The 18,912-nt window shown below is 39.4% G+C and overlaps 1 protein-coding gene across 13 annotated transcripts in view; it reads right to left on the bottom strand.

Annotated features, from left to right (window-relative positions):
* Positions 1-18,912, bottom strand: part of ICA1 (islet cell autoantigen 1) — a 146,035-nt gene that overhangs the window by 100,416 nt on the left and 26,707 nt on the right. For all 13 annotated transcript variants that reach the window (XM_081287227.1, XM_081287233.1, XM_081287230.1 and 10 more), the window contains exons 5-6: positions 13,006-13,129; positions 8,772-8,970 (exon numbers count right to left, since the gene is read on the bottom strand). In XM_081287227.1, the coding sequence (XP_081143353.1) occupies positions 8,772-8,970; positions 13,006-13,129 (323 nt within the window). The remainder of the gene's footprint in view (positions 1-8,771; positions 8,971-13,005; positions 13,130-18,912) is intronic.

Genomic DNA, 18,912 nt, shown 5'->3' with positions numbered 1-18,912 from the left:
TATAAATGCAGAATTATGCTTGACAGCTAATTTTTTAAAAAGACTTCATTCAGTTGAAAGTAGATTATAGAAGTGGGGAAAAACAGTCCTAAGAGCACAGAGGTGGGTTGTCTAACCACATTGGAGCCAAGGGAAATTTCAAAGTGAAATAGACAAGGACACCAGCAGCTCAAGAGAGAGACAACACAGGCAATAAGGAAACACTGGATTAGCTGGATTCTTAGGACAATCTGGCACTTTGGGAGTCACTGTAATTTGGGTTGGAGGTCGCTGACTTGTGGAAGAGGAAGCCAGTGGTGACCAGTCATACCTAGACAACCTTGGATTGCCCCCACAATGCTGGCCAAAGGAAATTTGTTGTCCTGGGTTGTCTGACACTTAGACAGAATCTAGGTTTGCAGATTGAGCTCTGAATTTGCACTGTTTGAGACCAAAGTAAGGTTCTTAACACCGTGGGCTTTGTCATTTCCTCATCTGCAAAATGGGGATGACATCTGGGTTGCCTCCATAGTGAAAGTGTCAACTGTGGAATTTGAGGAGCCTTAAGAAGGAGGCAGTGCTGTGCAGCAGGGAAAGAGTGTGGATGACTTGAGTCCAAGGTGAACTGAATGGCCTAAGGCAAGTTCCTTACCTTGCATGCATTTCTCTTCATTTGCAGAATGGCAATAATAACTACATCTGCTTGATAGGCTTGTTAACAGGATTTTAAAAATTTCATATTAGCAAATAACTTGGAATGGTGCCAGATGCAAAGACTGCACTACAAAAATGTCTTTAAAAACTAAGTACAGTGTATTGACTCTATCATATTTTGTTTTAGTCAGGTTCTTGTCACTATGACCAAAATACCCAACGAGAACAATTTAAGAGGAAGAAAAGTTTATTTTGGTGCATGGTATCACAGGTCTCAGTCCATAGATGGTTGACTCCATTTCTCTGGGTCCAAGGTGAGGCAGAACATCAGGGCAAAGGGGCCAAGGAGGAGCAAAGTTCTTTTCTCATGGCAGCAAGGAGCAGAGACAAGAGAGGGGAAGGGGATGCAGGCAAGATGAACCCTTCGAGGGCACACTCCCAGTGACTACCCTTCCAGCCACACACCACCTGCCTACAGTTACTACCCAGTCATTCCATTTGAACTAGGATAGACTGATTAGATCACAGCTCTCATAATCCAATCATTTCATCTTCCAACATTTTTGCATCAACACAAGAACTTTTGGGGGACAACTCATACCCAAATCATCACTTATTATAATAAAGGTTTTGAGTTTTCAGCTAAGTACCTAATATGAATGGACATCATTTCCTGGTTTATATTTGTACATGAATCTACCTTTCCATGCAGATCTGTCCAGTGGAACATTGGTCTTCCTGCCATACATGTGGTGCTACCCATTTCCGCCTTCTACTGAGTCATGAACTGCAGCAGGCAATCCGTGAAGATCAGGCAAAATGAAAGAACAAAATTTGGAATTTCACTCCCACCTGTACTGTCTAATAAAAATGTTTCTTTACTGAGAATGCTATAAAAGATATACATGCCGGTGCTCCATGTTTACTTAGGGAAAAGCTTCCCAATGATTTTAGTAATTTTGATGCACAATTTCTTAGTCCCTCATCTAAAAGAGGATGTTTAATAAATGTGGGTATGTTGAATTAAATTTTAATCTTATCTATCTGTGTTTCTTCTTCTTTTCATTTTTGGATGAGAGGACAAGTATCAGAGTTGCTTTTATTTCACACATGGTTCCAGTTTTCTCTGCCTTCCTCAATGTCCTCTAGATGTAGATGTAGAGGTGGACTTTGTATTTTATCTGAGTTTGGTTATATGGAGAATATAAAGAGTTGGACTGGTGTCTGAAGTAAGGGAGCTATATGCTAATTATACATGTCTTCTTGTCCTACTCATGGCCATTTCCTAATATTTCAAACATGTAATAACACCAATTGTCTTAGAGACTTAAGAGGTCAAAGTTCCACTACTCTAAAATAGCATATTTAGGAACCACACACATCTCTGAAATTCTATGACCTTACTTGTTTTAAAAACTTGGAAATATTCCACAAGGGAAATCAGGGTGAATGACAACTTCCTATTCTGAAACTTTTTAACCTCAACAGTACAGTGGTTCCTCAATAAATTAAATGTAGCATTATCATATGATCCAACAATCCTTGAGTATCTGTCCAAAGGAATTAAAAGCAGGTTCTCAGAGATATCGGCACCCCCATGCTCATAGCAGCACTCTTCAAAAGCAAAGGGAGAAGCAACTCAAATGCCCATTAGTGAAAAATGTATAAACAAAGCATGGCATATACCTGTCATGGATTATTATTCAGCTTTAATAAGGAAGAAAAATCCTATCACAAGCTACACACTTATGAACCTCGAGGACCTTACACTAAGCAAAATAAGCCAGTCATAAAATGATATACACTGTAGAATTCCACTCATATTAGATATAGGTAGGTATATAAAGTAGTCAAATGTATAGAAACAGAAAGTGGAAAAGTGGTTACCAGGGATTGGAAAGAGGTAGGAGATAAAGAGTCACAGTTCTGCATGATGAAAAAGCTCTAGAGATCCATTGTCCATCAATATGAATATACTTAATGCTATTCATCAGAGCACCCAAACATGGTTAAGATGGCTAAAATTATGTATTTTTTCACTCTAATTAAAAATTTAGCAAAAAGTCAAGTCGTTCACCTCATTTGCACTAGTGATGGCTACTGAAATTAGCTACCAGCAAACTGTTTCTGTGAAAGAGCAGAGAGTAAATATTTCCAAATTTGAGGACCTTGAAGCTCTGTTGTCATTATTCAGCTCTGCCAATGGTATTGTGAAAGTTGACAGTAGACAGTGAGCATGAATGGGTGCAGGCATGTTCCAATATAAACTGTATCTACAAAAACAGGTGGTTGGCCTGTAGGCCCCAGGTTGCTGATCCTTGCAAAAGCATTAATATATCTGCATAAGGGAGGAGAATTATCAGCTTGTTAACATCAAAGTCTCCTTTACCCCTAAATTATGGATGAAACATTCATATTTTTCCAGCATCTAAGATTATAAGCAACAGCAATAAGGTGAGCAAACTCAGCAAGACCCGACCTTATTTACTTGAAGTAGGAGGAAAACACTACACTGATAAAAGCATGTGTTAGCCCTACTCCAGTGTCTACACTTCTCTACAGATAAGCTTAAAGATTTTAGAATTTAGTGATTAGAGAAAAAAATAATAAAAATGTTACAGCTAGAAGCAAGTCTAGTAGATGAGAAAAATGCAATAGACTTATCAGACCTAAGCTGCCATAGCTCGTGTAGGCAGACAGGGAACCAGAGGAGGGGCGTCTTGATTCTGAGGTCATGTGCTCCAGCCTCCTTTCTATTTCCAATCAGGAGCAGCAGCCAGCCAGTCAGCCACCAGCTTGGCAAGAGTTATCTGTTTCATACATGTTATTCTAAATGGTGTTGGTTTGACCCTGGAACTCATCTTTGCTGTTTACCAAATTCAGTGGGAGAAAATCAGTAAAGACACACAAAGCCCCAAAGGCCGCATCTCATCAAACTCAGAAATGAAAGCAAGGGTGTAATTATTTGTTCCATTCTGAGTTGTACCATGTGAAAATGGCAGGCTTTTCCTATGGTGTGTTGGCAACTAGATTCAATCTGATTGGGGACCACAAATAACAAGTGCCCTAGTTAAACATCCAAAACAAAACAAACAACAAGCACACACCAAACACCAATCAATGAAAACAGAGTTGTGAAACAGATTCAAGACAGCCTTAACTTAACAAAAGGAATTTTCGTCTCATAAACTCAGCCCAGTGTAAGCGTTCTAGAACTAACAGAGGCAAAGGAGATAATGGAGACAAATATCAGCAAACCCCTCAGAGTTAAGATACTGCTTAGACATTTCACATTGGTCTACTGTATAGATCCAAGCTTAAAACACTCTCCATTCACTCAACTCAACTTGTTGGGGGTTCCAGACCTATGGAGGTACTGAACTAAAACTGGTTTCAACTGGAGAGCCGATGGCCCAAGCAAAAATGAAAGGCCTTCATCACAATGCAGGGAGATGGCCGAGCAGTGACAGTCCCTGCATTAAGTGGCGTCTCCAGCTCCCATAGGACCTGCCCTCAATTGCTCAAAGAGCCTGACCTCTGACAAAGACCAATGATTTCAGCAGTAATTAATGGAACTGTCAAATTAATTAACCCAAGTCTTTGTTCACAGGGAAAACCCCCTCTAGTATCAATACTGTTGTTCACCAGTCCTTGACCAAGCCTATAGACCCCAACCTTCTCAACTGGGACACAGGGACACCACTAACTGATGGCCCCAATAAGCCCCTACCTAGTAATCTGCTGACATTTGTTAAACCTTCTCACCATAATATAATCCTTTGATGATGTGACCAGTGGACTAACAGGTCTCTAAAACCTCACACTATTTTAAATAGATACAAGCCTGCAAATACCAGCATATACCAAACATATTTCCTATAATATTTCTCAGATATCCTTTTGAATTATGGTGATGAAACACTAGACAAATGCTGTAGGATTTCATCAAGTCATTTAATAGATGGCCCTCATTAAAACACTGGTCCCCTGTCCTTGTCTATGAAGACTCTGACTCCTGCAAATGCCCACGTATACATTTCCATACTATCTCTTTAGAGGATTCAGAACTATTTTCTTACACCTAACACAGCTTTTATTCCATTTAGAATAATTACCCACCATCCCATTTCTGACTTTCAAGAAAAACAAGACACTTAATTGACCACAGGAGGACTCTCTCAAGGGCACCAGGCTGCACCCGCTCGGCTGCAAGCTCCCAACTTCAGCTGATGTAATCGGCTATAAGAAGCTGACTTCTATTTTTAAATTATACCCTTTTACTCTGCCTTCAAAGGGCACATATATCACACGTTGTAACTTTGCTCATAAAATACCTCGTGTTCCCGGGTGAATCACGCTGTCAGGAGCCGCCTCCGGCTGCACACAGTCACCCAGCCTTGCCCATTTAGATTCACCCACCACAGTCCATTATTTGGACAGAGGAGAACAGCTAAGTGTGGCCACACTCTCCAGGTATCTTTCTGATCAGGGTCATTTCCACAAGGAGCAAATGACTAGCAGGGTCTTACTTGTAGGCTGGGCTCAAGCTCTCCCCTCTCTGTTTCCACCCCCTTATAACACATGCTTGGTAAAAATTGTCCCATGTCAATGCTACAGCTCTGTCTTCAGCTGCTGAGCTTCTAAAGGTGCCAGAAGGAAAACGGACTATTCACTTTGTTTGATTTTAAGTTTCATTCATCATTTCAGCTATACTCTTTGTGTACTCTTTAAAAGGTTTCTTGGCATTCTGAAAACACTGAAAAAAATCTTGGTTGGACATGAAAACACACTTGAACTTGCTATTTATTTATTTATGCTTATTCTGCTTATTTCTAAAAATAATGAAGGGCTCTGTAATTAAAGAGTCAGAACAGTGCCTATCTTTCTGGTCTACTTCCTGCTTCATTACACAGTCACCCCATGTCTCTCCTGGGTTTGTATAAAAGCTTCCTAGCAGATGTGCCAGGTTCAAGACGTGGGACCTTCCTATCCTTTTTCCACCTTAAAATCTGAGTGAGCCATTGAGATCACAAATTTGAGCATGCCCCTCCCTTTCTCAACACCGTTCCCTTCTTGCCTTCTGCTGTGCAGATGTCCTGTCTTCTCTGGCCCTGTTTTCCTATCCAGCTCCATGGTCTGGCCATCCCTGTACCCTTGCCCACCTCTCCTGTGCTGTGGTTCTAAATGCCCTGTTGCTACCTTTCACTTAGGGCGCCTGTTCAAGTTGTGTCCGCCATAGAGTACTGCGTTCTGTTCTTCACACTCTCAATCCAAGCTCTTCCTTCTTGCCTTTCACATCTTGCTTAGATGCCCTTTCCTCCAGGATGCCCCTTCTCAGGTGTTCTTGTGGCACTACATGTTGCCCCTAATGACCACACAAGACAGGATGGGCGGTGATGATGCCTTCTTATTTACTACTGTATTTACTACTATATAATATCATTTGTCTAATGAAAAAAAACACATGAATGAAGGCACACTAAAGACTCCAGATAGGGAGGGCCACAGTTCAGGATTCATGAAATGTGAAGGCAGGAGCTGGCACAGAGGAGCCCGAAACTCCCACTCCCATGGTAATTCCTGAGGAGCCACCGGCAGCTGGATCGCTATCCCAGATGACTCAGAAACACCTTTAGGTAACACATTCCTGAGAAATCAATGGAGACTGTGTAAAACGCAGTCCCACTGGGACAAAACACTAACGATCACGCAAAGTTGGATTTCGTGTTATAAACTCAAGTGAACAGAAAACTTCACAATTTAAAGTCATCCATCAAATAGGGCAGCAACCTGTAAATCAATAATTCTGTTTCTTACTCCCACATCCATGTATGTAAATTTCCAAAAGATGGGGAGGTCAGCTGCTTGTGGTGGGAATGCCAGAGAGGTCTGAGAAAACACGGCTCTGGAACTTCAAACTGGGGGCCTGGCATTCTGCCACCCAATAGAGGAGTGTGAATTTGGGGCCAGGTGCTGGGATTAGGGCTCTCAGGAGAACCAACATGGTCCCTGTCCTGTGGAGGGTCCAGCCTAATCAAATACATACTTAAAAACAGGCTTCTTTTAAAAAAACATACTTTTCCCCTAAATTCTGAGTACACCATGTTCAGCTGTTAAATTAAATCCAGCACACCAGGGATTAGGGAGTAAGCCATAGTTTTAGCTACTTCTGCATGGCAAAGGATTTTTTAAAAAACCATATTTTCCAAAGTCAACCAATTGATGACACTAAATGGTGGGAAATGTTTCAATGTTCAAACCAAATGACGAAGGACTTGGTTTCTATTTCATTCTTACAGAGTAACCACCTTCCCCCACACCAAACAAAACCAAATAAACACAATTCCACATGAAATTCTTCTGCCTTCTAGAATAGTTGTATGCTTACTTTTATTATTTGGCACAGGGGAGAGACTCAATAACTGTTAATTGAGTGAGTAAATCAGAGGAGAGGAATTACCAAGAAAATGCTTTAGTCCATTTTAGGTATGCTTTTCAACTTCCTTTTTTTTGTCTCTTAGGGAAAAAAAAATGCATATTTTCTTGGATTCTGACTTTCACATCCCTTTCTGACCTTGAGTTAGTTACCTAACTGGGTATCATTGTCCTCATCTGTAAAACTAAATCTGTGTGTTGATTACTGACGGGCTAAGGGAGTAGCAGATACAAGGGTGATCAGCACTATGCCCTGCAGATAATGTTTTTTCTTTCCTTTTTTATACCTATTCCATTCCATTTTTCTCACCCTCTCCCCCAAACAAAGTATGAAAGATAAAGCAAGTTACCAGCCTGGTTAGAAAGCCAGAAAACTTCGAAAGTAGCTTAGATTCACCAGTATCATTTCAAACTGTGACAATTTTATTTACTACCTCAAAAGCTTGATTTTTCCCTTTTAAAAGATTACTGAATTTCATAAGATCATCTCTAAAGGAGAGAGATATTTCAATCTTGATGTTCCATGAACTCAGAAGTCTGCCTTCTAACATCTATGTTCAGAAAGAAAATGGATGTTGATTCCCTTCCTACGGAAGGATTCTAAATTACAAACCAAGAGGAAATTTGACTTTTAGAGGAATTTGTATCCATCTAATGTGTAGGTCAAGATCTGGTGATCATTCTTTTACACATAGAAGGTCCCTCCTTCCATTTACCCCACCCCCACATCCAGCCTCCAAAACCAGTAAGTTTTTCTATTCATAGTAGCTCTGCAAGGATGTACTTAAAAGAAAATCCAGGAATTTTAAGTAGTTATCTCTAATTACATGTGGATCATTTTAAATGAGTAAGACAGTTGACACAATATTATGTCAAGCTCAACATTTGGCTGATGTTTTTTTTTTCCTTTCACCCCCTGAAATGCATCCAGTTGACCAAACAAAGAACTACCAAGACTGTGCGCGCGCGCACACACACACACACACACACACACAAAACAACCCCTCTCCATGTTTTCATAAATACTCAGTGCACCACTGCCACCCAGTGGTAGGATGCATCCTTGTATGTCAAAATCTCCAAACCCTACATTGACACAAGGTAATTAAAAAACTAACTGGAAATTAGCTCTGCTACTCACCAGTTATTTCAGGGCAATTTAAGACCATACTCATCTCTATGGGTACTTATTTTCCTCAAAGAAATTTCTGAAGAGGCCAATATCAGATAAAGTCAATGCCACATTAGCTAATCCTACAACTAAACCCCACTGCTTCTGAACACATCACAAAACAAAGGAGTATTATTGTCTTATTAATTTTAATACACATTAGCAATTTAAAAATATTGCCCCAATATTGTGTTATCACCTTACAGATTCATTTTATCTGATCTTGATTTTTAGTTATGCGTGAAAAGGCATTTAAAAGTGACAACCGTACAAAAAGTGCACATTATATGAAAATCTGAGTTCAATTAAAACCAGTTACTGAATCCCAGCAATTTCCAGATGTCTCTTCTATCTTATCCTTAGAGAATTATATATCACATTAATTGGTATTCTGTCACATAAAAAGACGTCAGCAATGATTAATTGCATCCTTGGTGCTTTTGAGCTAAGCCTTCTTCACCAGAGGGATTCAATCACACCTCATTACCTTCTAGCAGGTACCCCTTTTGGTAAACCTCATAAAACCTCCTACCTTTCTGAACTTCTCCATTTGCTTGTAGAGGTCTGGATCGAGCTCCTGAGACACGTCCTTCATCCATAATAATGCCCCCCTGTATTCTGTCCGACACTGTTCCATGCGGTTCACCGTCAGCCACGTATCTGAGATGGCCCGATGCCGAAAAGTCTCCACTTCTTGGTGAAATCGACACAAAGGATTTCTCAAGGCCAATCTGGGGGAAAAAAAAAAAAAAAGACAAAACGACAACCCTGAAACCAAGGCAATCACCAGTTTGAATCCTTGACACTTTGTCTTAAACTTATGAATCTAGGACAGTGCCTGGAAGAGAAGATGCTCCATTCAGATTTGGTGAATAATAATTAAAATGTATGTGAATCCATGAGTTGGCCAGGGACGACCACCCGTGTTCTATACTTCAGTTTGCTGGGACTAATGTGGACCATTGGGAAACACCTCTCTCAGTGTTGCTGGGGGTGGCCTCAAGCTTGGGCAGTGTTCCTTTGAAGTTGGAACCAATCCTGCATCAATGATGGACAGTCAAGGCATGACATTTCCATTCCAATCTTGGTCACTTCCTGTCTCCTTATCCCCTAAAGGTGGGCTCCTTGAAGAGACTGTATGTGACCAGGGCCATTTTGATTACTTTTCAGGAGCTGGGGCATGTGCTGCTTGCTCCAGGAGAAATGAAGCATGAACTGAAGCATTTTCAGGTGGTTAGGAGAGATAAGCACATTTATTGAGGCTCTACCTCGGAGATAGGGTATATAATTTAATTCTTGTAAAAAAGAAAAACCTCTCCAAACTTAAAAGATATACATCAGAAATGTATATTATATGAATGTAAAATTATTATAATATGAGCCAAGCACACTGTCATTTATTCAGAAAAAAAACATTTTCGATATATCAAACTCTAAGTACAATATTTACTTTGGGTAGAAAATATTGCTTCTTTCATATTCCTACCCAAAATGAGCAGTGTCAGATGAATTACACTTTTAAAATACATTCTTTTCCAGAAAGATTCGGGGCACAGGTGCAAAATATAAAAATGAGATGAATATTTCAATTTCAATTTAAATGCAAACTCAGGGAACATTGGTGCCAGGGAGCTGAGGGCAACTCCTGGAGGCTCCATCAGTGTCTGCAATGCCACCTTCTGTGTGCAGACCTGAAAGAGTATAAATGGTAAGAAAAAAAAATCCCCTTTGCTTTTTCCTCTTGTCTGTAATGTTTTAAATATTGAGAACTTCTAGAAAAACAACTTGCCCACATTGTCCTACCTAGACATTGGAAATTTTTTCAAATACATATTGTTACCCCATCGAGGAAACTTGTGCTTTATCCTATTGGTTTAAATTTAATACTCAGCTTTCATCAAACAGAATGAGCCATTGTAGCAATGACTAGCAAATAAGTCAGTTAAACAAACACTGGTGTGAAGGTTTGTATAATTGAAGGCTTCTATGAAAAGTTGCAAACAGTCCTCAGATGTCTCCCTGAGTATGGTATTCATTTCTGGACTCCTTTTTCTCTTCCCTTGGATTTCAACTATTTTCCTAAACTGGCTGTAAAAAGGTCTTGTGAATGAACTATTCTTGATTTTTTGCACTGTTGTAAAATTGGACAGATACATTTAAAGTTGTAAAGCTTGGTAATAAAAAAGAAAAAGGCATGCTAGGCTCAGTGCCACATGCCTCTAATCCTAGTTGCTCAGGAAGCTGAGGCAGGAGAAACTCAAGTGTGAGGCCAGTCTCAGCCTCACACTTAGTGAGACCCTGTTTCAAAATAAAAAATAAAAAGACCAAGGGTGTAGCTTAGTGGTTGAGAGTCCCTGGGTTTAATCTCCAGTGCTGGGGGAAAAGAAGGCATATAAACTCACCCCATTTTTTTTTCTTGTAACTTACTCCATATAAAATCAGAAAGGTGAAAACCCAATCACTGTGGTATGAGAGACTAGATCACGACTCAAAATAAATAAAAAATATCAAGATTCAGTGACAGATTGGTCCACATTTTCATTCAGGAGAATCCATTCAAGTGTAATAATAAAGTACCTAAATGTCTACTCCAAGGACAGTTATCCTTTAGTAGGAAAAGGTGGAAATGACCAAAGAAATGCACAGCAGGGCCCAGGTTAAATGTATACCCGGCACATGATTATTCACACATACTCAGTTAGTGGAATGCTAAGGTGTGGCTGTTTAAGATGTATACACTGAAATTTAAAATGATAGCATATTTGACGTTAAAAAATCAATTTGCTAAATAACCTATATACAATAAGATGCAAACACTAGAAATTATGATATCAGCTATCTGTGTTGGAATATATTCCTGCATACCCTAAATCATGCTTAGGACTGAGAATTCAAAGTCAGGAGAGTTGCATTTAATCCTCAGGAGAGTTGCATTTAATCCTCCTGTTTCCTTCATGTTTAGGAGAACTAGTTGGGATTTCATGTGCCTGGCAACAGTTGAGTGTCAGGAAACCAGAGCCAGTGTGCAGGCCACCTTCCAAATGGTAAAGCTGGTCATACCTCATTAAGTTATGGACACAGCACAGTTTGCTAACACACAGTGCTTATACTTTCAATACCATTCGAATTGTTTTTGTTGGTTTCTTTTACTGTTTGTGTCTGTATCTGAAGCTTAGGTTACATAAACTTAAGGCCCGATATTTGTGCTCTGTGAGATCATCTGGTACATAATTATGAAAGGGTATATACTGGATAGTCATATAATAGAATAATTAACAATGTTTTCAGTAATAATAACCCTTGCATTGTGTTCTGGGATTTGGCTTTGTTTTCCATAAAATAGATGCTAATTTTAGTATGTAGGTATACATAAGAATTTCTTCTAATTAGTGATAGTACATGTTCAACATATGAGAATTTACTCTATGAAAGACACTTTAGGAATTATTTATCCTCCTAAGGTTGGAGAAGCTCATATGTATACATAAAGCATCTATCAAGGGGTTCAAAGGAGATTATCCCCATTAGTAAAATTGATTTTAATTTTCTCCTTTTATTTTGTCTGTTTTTAAATTTTTCTAAAATGAGTATGTACGGTTTTTACAAGGACAATAATTACTATAAATAAGTATGATAGGTGCATTTCAAGGTTACAAATAGGTATCTTTCTTGGAAACCTAGGGTAGAGAACTGTTGGAAATGGTTTCGTTCAACTATGAGAGTTGGCATGGTCCACAAGTCAGGGTCCAAATGTCATTAGGAAGAACCCAAATCTCTAGGAATGGGATCACTAAAAACTTGACACAGCTGGTTTCTTTTCTACTCCATCTTGGATTTTCATAGGAACACCCATGCAATATGTCAATGGGAAGGAGAATGAGAAGGAAAAATTAATAGGAGAAGAAAATATTGGACAATTTGTGTAAGTAAGATTTCTACAGCCTAAATATTTTGGAAATTACCTACAAGCTTTACTTAGATGTGATTCTGCCAAATATTAGTGGATGACAGTTTGGGGGCTTGTTAGTTACTGGAGGAGTTTGAGAGAAACAGTGTCCTTTTCTCAGGCACAAGGAGCAACTGTGTGCTGGGGCTCCTGCTTATTTAATACTGACCATAAAAATGAGTCCTGGTTGTATTAAAAAAAAATGCCAGTGATCACTCACAGTTTTCTCTGTACTGGAGCTTCTCAAACTTGAATGTACATCAAAATCAACAGGGAATCTTGTTAAAATGCAAATTTCAGAGTCAGCAGATCTGGGGGGTGGGGTCCTGTTTCTGCATTTCTAATAAGCTCCCAGGTGTTGCTGCTGCTGCTGCTGGCCCAGGGTCTGGGCAGTGTGGTCCAGGGCATCCTGAATAACACCCCTCTGCAGTTAATTGGCCCACAGAGAGCAGGGAGGAAACCCTTCAAGCTGGTCTCATTAGGCTCCTGCTTTAATCTGCTGCTGGAAGCAGACTGATCGTTATGAGCAACGTTGAAGGTCAAATATAAGCCTAGGACAGCACTCACAGTGATTGGCACCTAGAATGCTCCCTATAGGCCCGGAGAAATAAGAAAAAATATTTAAAAATGAACAAGAAGGGAAAAAAGGAATCCTACATGTGATTTTATTCATAGAGTTCAGAAGAAATCAAGTAAACGGAGTAGCTCCTCAACTGCAGGCAAAAGCTTTCTAAAGACAGCGAAATTCCCCTGCATGAGTAGGTGATTCCCAGGTTCTCTTCAGATCCCCCAAAACAGAGCCCCAATAAAGGTCACACACCTTTGCTGGGAAGAAAAACAGAGGGCCTTTCCTGTGGCTTGCATCATTTTTCCTGCTCTGGTTTTATCTTGGAAGCCTTGAGATCGGAGAAATTTTCCCAGTTCATTTTCTTCTTGAGACAAGACTGATGAAGAAAAGACAGAAAGGAGCCATGAACAATGAGCATTTTTATTACAAAGAAAACGAGAGAGACGAATCACAAGGTCCCCTCTCTCCCAGAGGCAAAGATGAGATGAAATTAAATCCAAGTGGCAGGCTTCAAGGTGAGTTCTCCCCACCTCCCCCACCCTGCCATTTAATGTTCATGCTGTTCTTCCACGTACAATACGAGAGATCAAATTCACTTGAATACATCTGTCAGTGAGTTTGGTGCCTGTAATCAGAACCAGAAAATGACCTCTGTACTGAAAAGCCAGCCCATAATGTGCTGCTTCCAGCTGAAATGAAGGAGTTGGGTTTGTCAAGTATGACGGTGGGAATCTTTTGTGGCTCCTAGAATTCTGTGCTAGTGGCCTCCTATTATTCTATCTGGCTGGTTTTTTGATCTGTGCTTCCTGAGTTACATTCTACTCATTGTAAAGCAACTCAAATATCTCACTCATGACACAGGTTTTGGGTAGGAGGTGGGAGTGGGAATTGAGGCTGGGTAGGCCATCAGGTTGATCATTTGGTGGATTTTAAAATACATATGCTGGAACCGGTTCTGAATTGGTTCTGCCTGATCTTGGTCTCCTTTTTAAATACAACTGCAGATGTGACTACTGGTAAGTGATCTGTTACAAGCTTTCTACAGATTGATTTAGCTGTAGATATAGTCATAGAATTGCAACATTTTTGACACTGCGCTTCTACTGTTAGGATGTTAGAACATCCTAAGGAGGTAGTCCAGTGAGCACAAAAATAATCAGCATGATTATTTATTATGGTGAAAAACTCTTGCTTCCTATTCTAGGTACTAATTTGATAAAATACAGAGCATCCACATAATAGAGTAAAGGAGACCCAAATGACACCAAGCTTCCCAGGATTTTTTTTGTTTTTTCTCTTTTTCTAAACACAGCATTTACTATCAACATACTTTGAATAACACTCTTGTCCTCATTTCTGTACTGATACATTTCCACACCATGTGTATCTCAAACTGCTTTCTAAATGCTGCTAGGATTCTTGTCTATTTCCATGAGCCATACAGATTTCTTTGAGAATGCACCCCATTCCTAAAAATCTCTCCAACAATAATGTAGAGGTTTGGCTAGGACCCATGAATACAAAGATAACAGCTAAACTCACTACAGCTTCCTTCTTAATCTGTGACTGCAGTTCATTCTATCAGTCCCCTGGGAGGGCCCCATGGAAATGAGGCTTCAGAATCCATTTTTCCTGAGAGGTAAAAGATGTCCCTCCTTCCTACTTTTGTCTCTCAAAAATCATGCTCACAGATCAAAGCAGGAAGGCTACTTCCTCTGTCACGCAGTGGATTCCTATTTCTCTGGACAGCAGTGCCTCCTGGGCACGTGTGTTAGCATTTACTGTGGTAGGACCCATGTCAGAGTGTGCATGGGTGAGCATGTGACCTTCCTATGAGACTAGGCTTTCCAGGACAGGGACCTCATGTAAACTTTATATTTCCCAGTCTAAATATGAAGCGTTATAGTTATGGAAGTAATTAAATGTTTGTGAGGTTGAACTAACTATAATTTTTGCTTTGTTATCCCTGTACATTTTATTTTAAGTTAAAAGCTTATTTCATATTCATGCCATGGTCCTAAGTACCTTAAAAATTCCTGTAACTATAAAAAGTGTTATTATTGTTGTTTTTTAATACCTTCCATTTTTCTTCTCCACTGTTTATTATATCAATCAATCAATTCCACAATGAATCTTTCTCTATGAAGAGCAATTTCCCATTTTTGCTCCTAAGATCATAAGGCTACTGTCACTTTTTTTTTTTTTTTTAACTTTGAAGCCTCAACTCATGTATGAATGAACACATTTAGTTTAAGGTCAGGAAGAAACCAGTTCATGGTACCTTGATGATTACATGGCTGATGAAATGTACTATTTCCTAAAAAAAAAAAAAAAAAAAAAAAATCTAGGTAGATTGAAGCTTTTAAAAATAATTTTCTGGTCATTTTATACATGGGAGGATTAAACCTGGTGGCAAACAAGTTTCATTTAAGTGCTGACTCTGATTAATTGGCAGTGCTTCTGAGAGAGGTGAAAGGAGGTTTGAGCTCCACGGGGCTCAAGGTTGGAATTTTCCAATTAGTGATGGCCATTGTTTAATTTAAACAATTCAAATACCAAAATTAATTGGTAGAAGTTTAAATTCAGGTGCAACTTATATATCAGATAACTCAAAAATTTCTACTTGTACAAATTTTTCAATTAACTGGGGCTTAAAAATTCAAATAAAAACCTATCCACATTAAATTGCTAATTAGATTTTCAGATATATTCTCTCAAAATGCAACTAAAGAACTATGAAACCAATTAGCTTGACAGCATTAACTCACTTAGCCCAGATTTATGGATAATTCAATACGTACTAGACACTTTTCTGCCCCTGGGGATACAGTGATGAGCAAGACACATGAGGTCCCTGCTCTTACAGATCTAATATTCAAGCAGCATGTGACAGAAAAACAAAACATACATAATCACAAATACAAAACAAAAAGAAAAATACAAAAAGAGAGATGGGGAATAAGAGGGACTGGAAGCTGTCTTTCACTGGGTGATTAGGAGAGGCATCTTGGAATAGGACCATTAAGCTCAGTTATAAATGACAAGAAGGGGCTGCTCTAGATACCATTAAGGCAGAGCCATGCCAAGAAGGGGAACAACAAGTTCAAGGCTTCAGATGTCAGGTGGGGAAATGTGGCTGGAGAGGTGTGTCCTGTTTATCAGCCATGGTAGGGGAGTTTGGATTCTACTTTAAGTACTACTGGATGCTTTTAAAAGGTAGGGAGCAATAGAATCCAATTTATGTTACGTTTAGACCTTTATGAAACCTCTTATGTTGAAATAATGTTAGACTTATAGAAAAATTATGTATAGTATACAGAATTCCTATATGCCCTTCCCCAACTTCCCCTAACATTATATCTTATATGACTGTGACACAAAGATCAAACTAGGAAATTAACATTGGAATAATACTACCAATGAAACCACAGGCTTTCTTAATTTCTTTTTAACCAGTTTTCCCAGGAATGCCCTTTTTCTGTTCCAGCATGGAGATACTTCAATCTGATAGTTCCTTTATCTTTCTTGTCTTTCAAGACTTTGATGCTTTTTCCCATTTCAGCTTTCCTGAAATATTTTTAAATATTTATTTATTTATTTTTAGGTGAAGATGGATATAATACAATGCCTTTATTTTTTATGTGATACTGAGGATTGAACCCGGGTCCCACTCATGTTAGGTGAGCACTATACTGCTGAGCCACAATCCCAGCCCCAACTTTCCTGAAATATTTTTTTAATGTAGTTCAATTTTGCTTGGTCTGATTTCTCATGATTAGACTGGGGTTATGGACTTGAGGGAAGTATACAGAGGTGAAGAGCCACTCTTAGTGGTTGGTATCAGGTTTACATAACAATATGTATTATCACTGGGGATGTTGACTTCTGTCACTTGGTTAAAGTAGTATCTGTTGGGTTTCTTCACTGTAAAGTTACATTTTTTTTCCTTTTGCAATTATTATTTTGTAATTTTTTTGTAACTTTGAGGAAAGAGTACACAAAACTTTCTTTCCACAAACTAACTTTCACTAATTGTGACACTCTTCAGTGACTCTGACCTGCCATGATTCTCACTGTGGTGTTTACTTAATGGTGATTTTGTGGTATTTTTCTATATATATTTATTAACTGGAAGTATTTTATAAGGCCTTTTCTTACCTGCCTTTCCATCCATCTACATCCAGATAGACATAATGGGTAATCATTTTTTTCCCATGTGTTATATTTCAACAATATCATTGTTTATCTTGATACTTAAATTGTACCAGCATGGACCATAGGCTTGCTGCTATGCCCTCTCAACTTGCACCCTTTTTCAAAAACTTTCTTGTATGTTGGCCATTATAAAATATTCCAGGCTCATTTTGAACTTTCCCTTCCTCAGCCCTGAAATCAGTCATTTCTTCAAGAAGCACTGCTTTTATGAATAAGGTTGTTTAGAAACCAAGAACTGTGTGTTGGTGTGCTCACTACTACATGGCATTAGTACTACAGGGCATTAGTACTTTGAGGTATTGTCAGCAAAGGCAGGAAATATATGAATGCACAGGAACCCATGTATACTCACTCATCTGTATTCATTTCTGAATCGCTCCATCTGTATCTATGTTAATAACAAAGACTTCATTGACACCTCTGATTCCAGCCCAATACCTCATGTTTATTCTAGCCTTCTCCCTTTATTCACAACTTCTTTCTACTATAGGCAGTAAGAACCCAGGCTGTCATTATCTATAATGTATTTACTTATTTGTTTTACCTCAATATACACACACAGTTTCAGAATTGCTAACCGTTACCCCTATAAGAAATAAATATATTAACAAAAGCAGTTTCCATGTACACTTTGTGTTTAGGTTTAGAATCCTGTAAAAAATACTGTTGCCCAAAATTACTAAGGTTAGTTCTTTTCTTCTCCACTCTAGTCAGTGTGGTGATGCTATTCAATTTGTAATGCAATTCAATTTGTTTGTTACTGCTTGCATTCCATTTTGGAGCCTCCCAGGTCCTGGCTGGTCTTAAGCATGTTTTGAGTATGTGAAACACCACTAAGTTTGCTAGATACAGTTCCCTCCTCTCCCTTCCGCCCCATTCTCATCCCTACTTCTTTCCAACACTTCCCTACCCACCCCCAGTCTCAATTTCTGGTTTATCTTTCCTGAAATTCTTTAGCATGATAAGAAGACTGTGTGCGCGCGCGCGCGCGCGCGCGCGCGCGCGCGCGTGTCTGTGCGTGTGTGTGTGTGTGTGTGTGTGAGTGTGTGTTTGTGTGTGTACTTTTCATTCTTTACATTTCTATTTTATTATACCCCCCTTCTTTCTTGCTGAAGGGTAGCATACTATCGATATGCATTTGTGCTTGGCTCCTTTCATTTAAAATTATACCCTTAAAATTACTCCATATCATCAGTTCGTAGAGATTTTCCTCATTTCTTTTCTTTGACAGCTGCATAGCAACACCCTCACATTAGCTACCCTATTTTTAGCCCTCCATCCAAGTCGGGATTCCTTTCCATCCCAGCAGTGCAGAACTCCTCCTTCTCATCCCTACTGTGATGGCATGGCTCACAGGAGCTTAGTGGGCAGACACAAAGGGCTCATCCACAACCTACAGCCAAGCTCTGCTGGCACAACCAGATGACTCCTTCAAGGGTGGGCTCACTGTTGCAGCCCCTTACAAGATGATCATGAGATTATATCTTTTGTTTTCTGCTGAGGAGAAAATGATCCATTTCATGCTAAGTATGAAGAGCATGGTAGGTAGAGTAAAAGCAATTTTGACCAATAATTCTTCGAACTTGGGGTTTAAACAAAGGAATGATCTGCTCTGGTTTAAAAGTGTACTCTGATTGCAGTGTAGACAACAGGCTAGTGGAGGCAGAAGTGTAGACAAGGGGATCAGATAGTAAGCTGATTTAGTAAACCAAGTAGGGGAGTGATGGTGGGGCCTAACTAGGGTAGTGGCAGAGAATACAGAAGAGGAGGGCAAAGCTGAAAGCTATTTAAGAGGCAAATCAGGCCAGCACCGAGAATGACTAAATGTGAGACAGGGAGATGTGAGGGCCGTCCGCATGTGCCTCAATTTCCTCATAGCTCAAGATCCTGGAGTTAGAGCTCTGGAGAAGTCTTAGCCTAGACATTTAGTAAATATTAACAAAG

This window comes from Spermophilus citellus, assembly GCF_964194105.1.
Source record: "Spermophilus citellus genome assembly, chromosome: 3".
Classification (NCBI taxonomy): Eukaryota; Metazoa; Chordata; class Mammalia; order Rodentia; family Sciuridae; genus Spermophilus; species Spermophilus citellus.
Note: the sequence above shows the minus strand (reverse complement) of the source record. Positions and strands in the feature narration are given on the sequence as shown.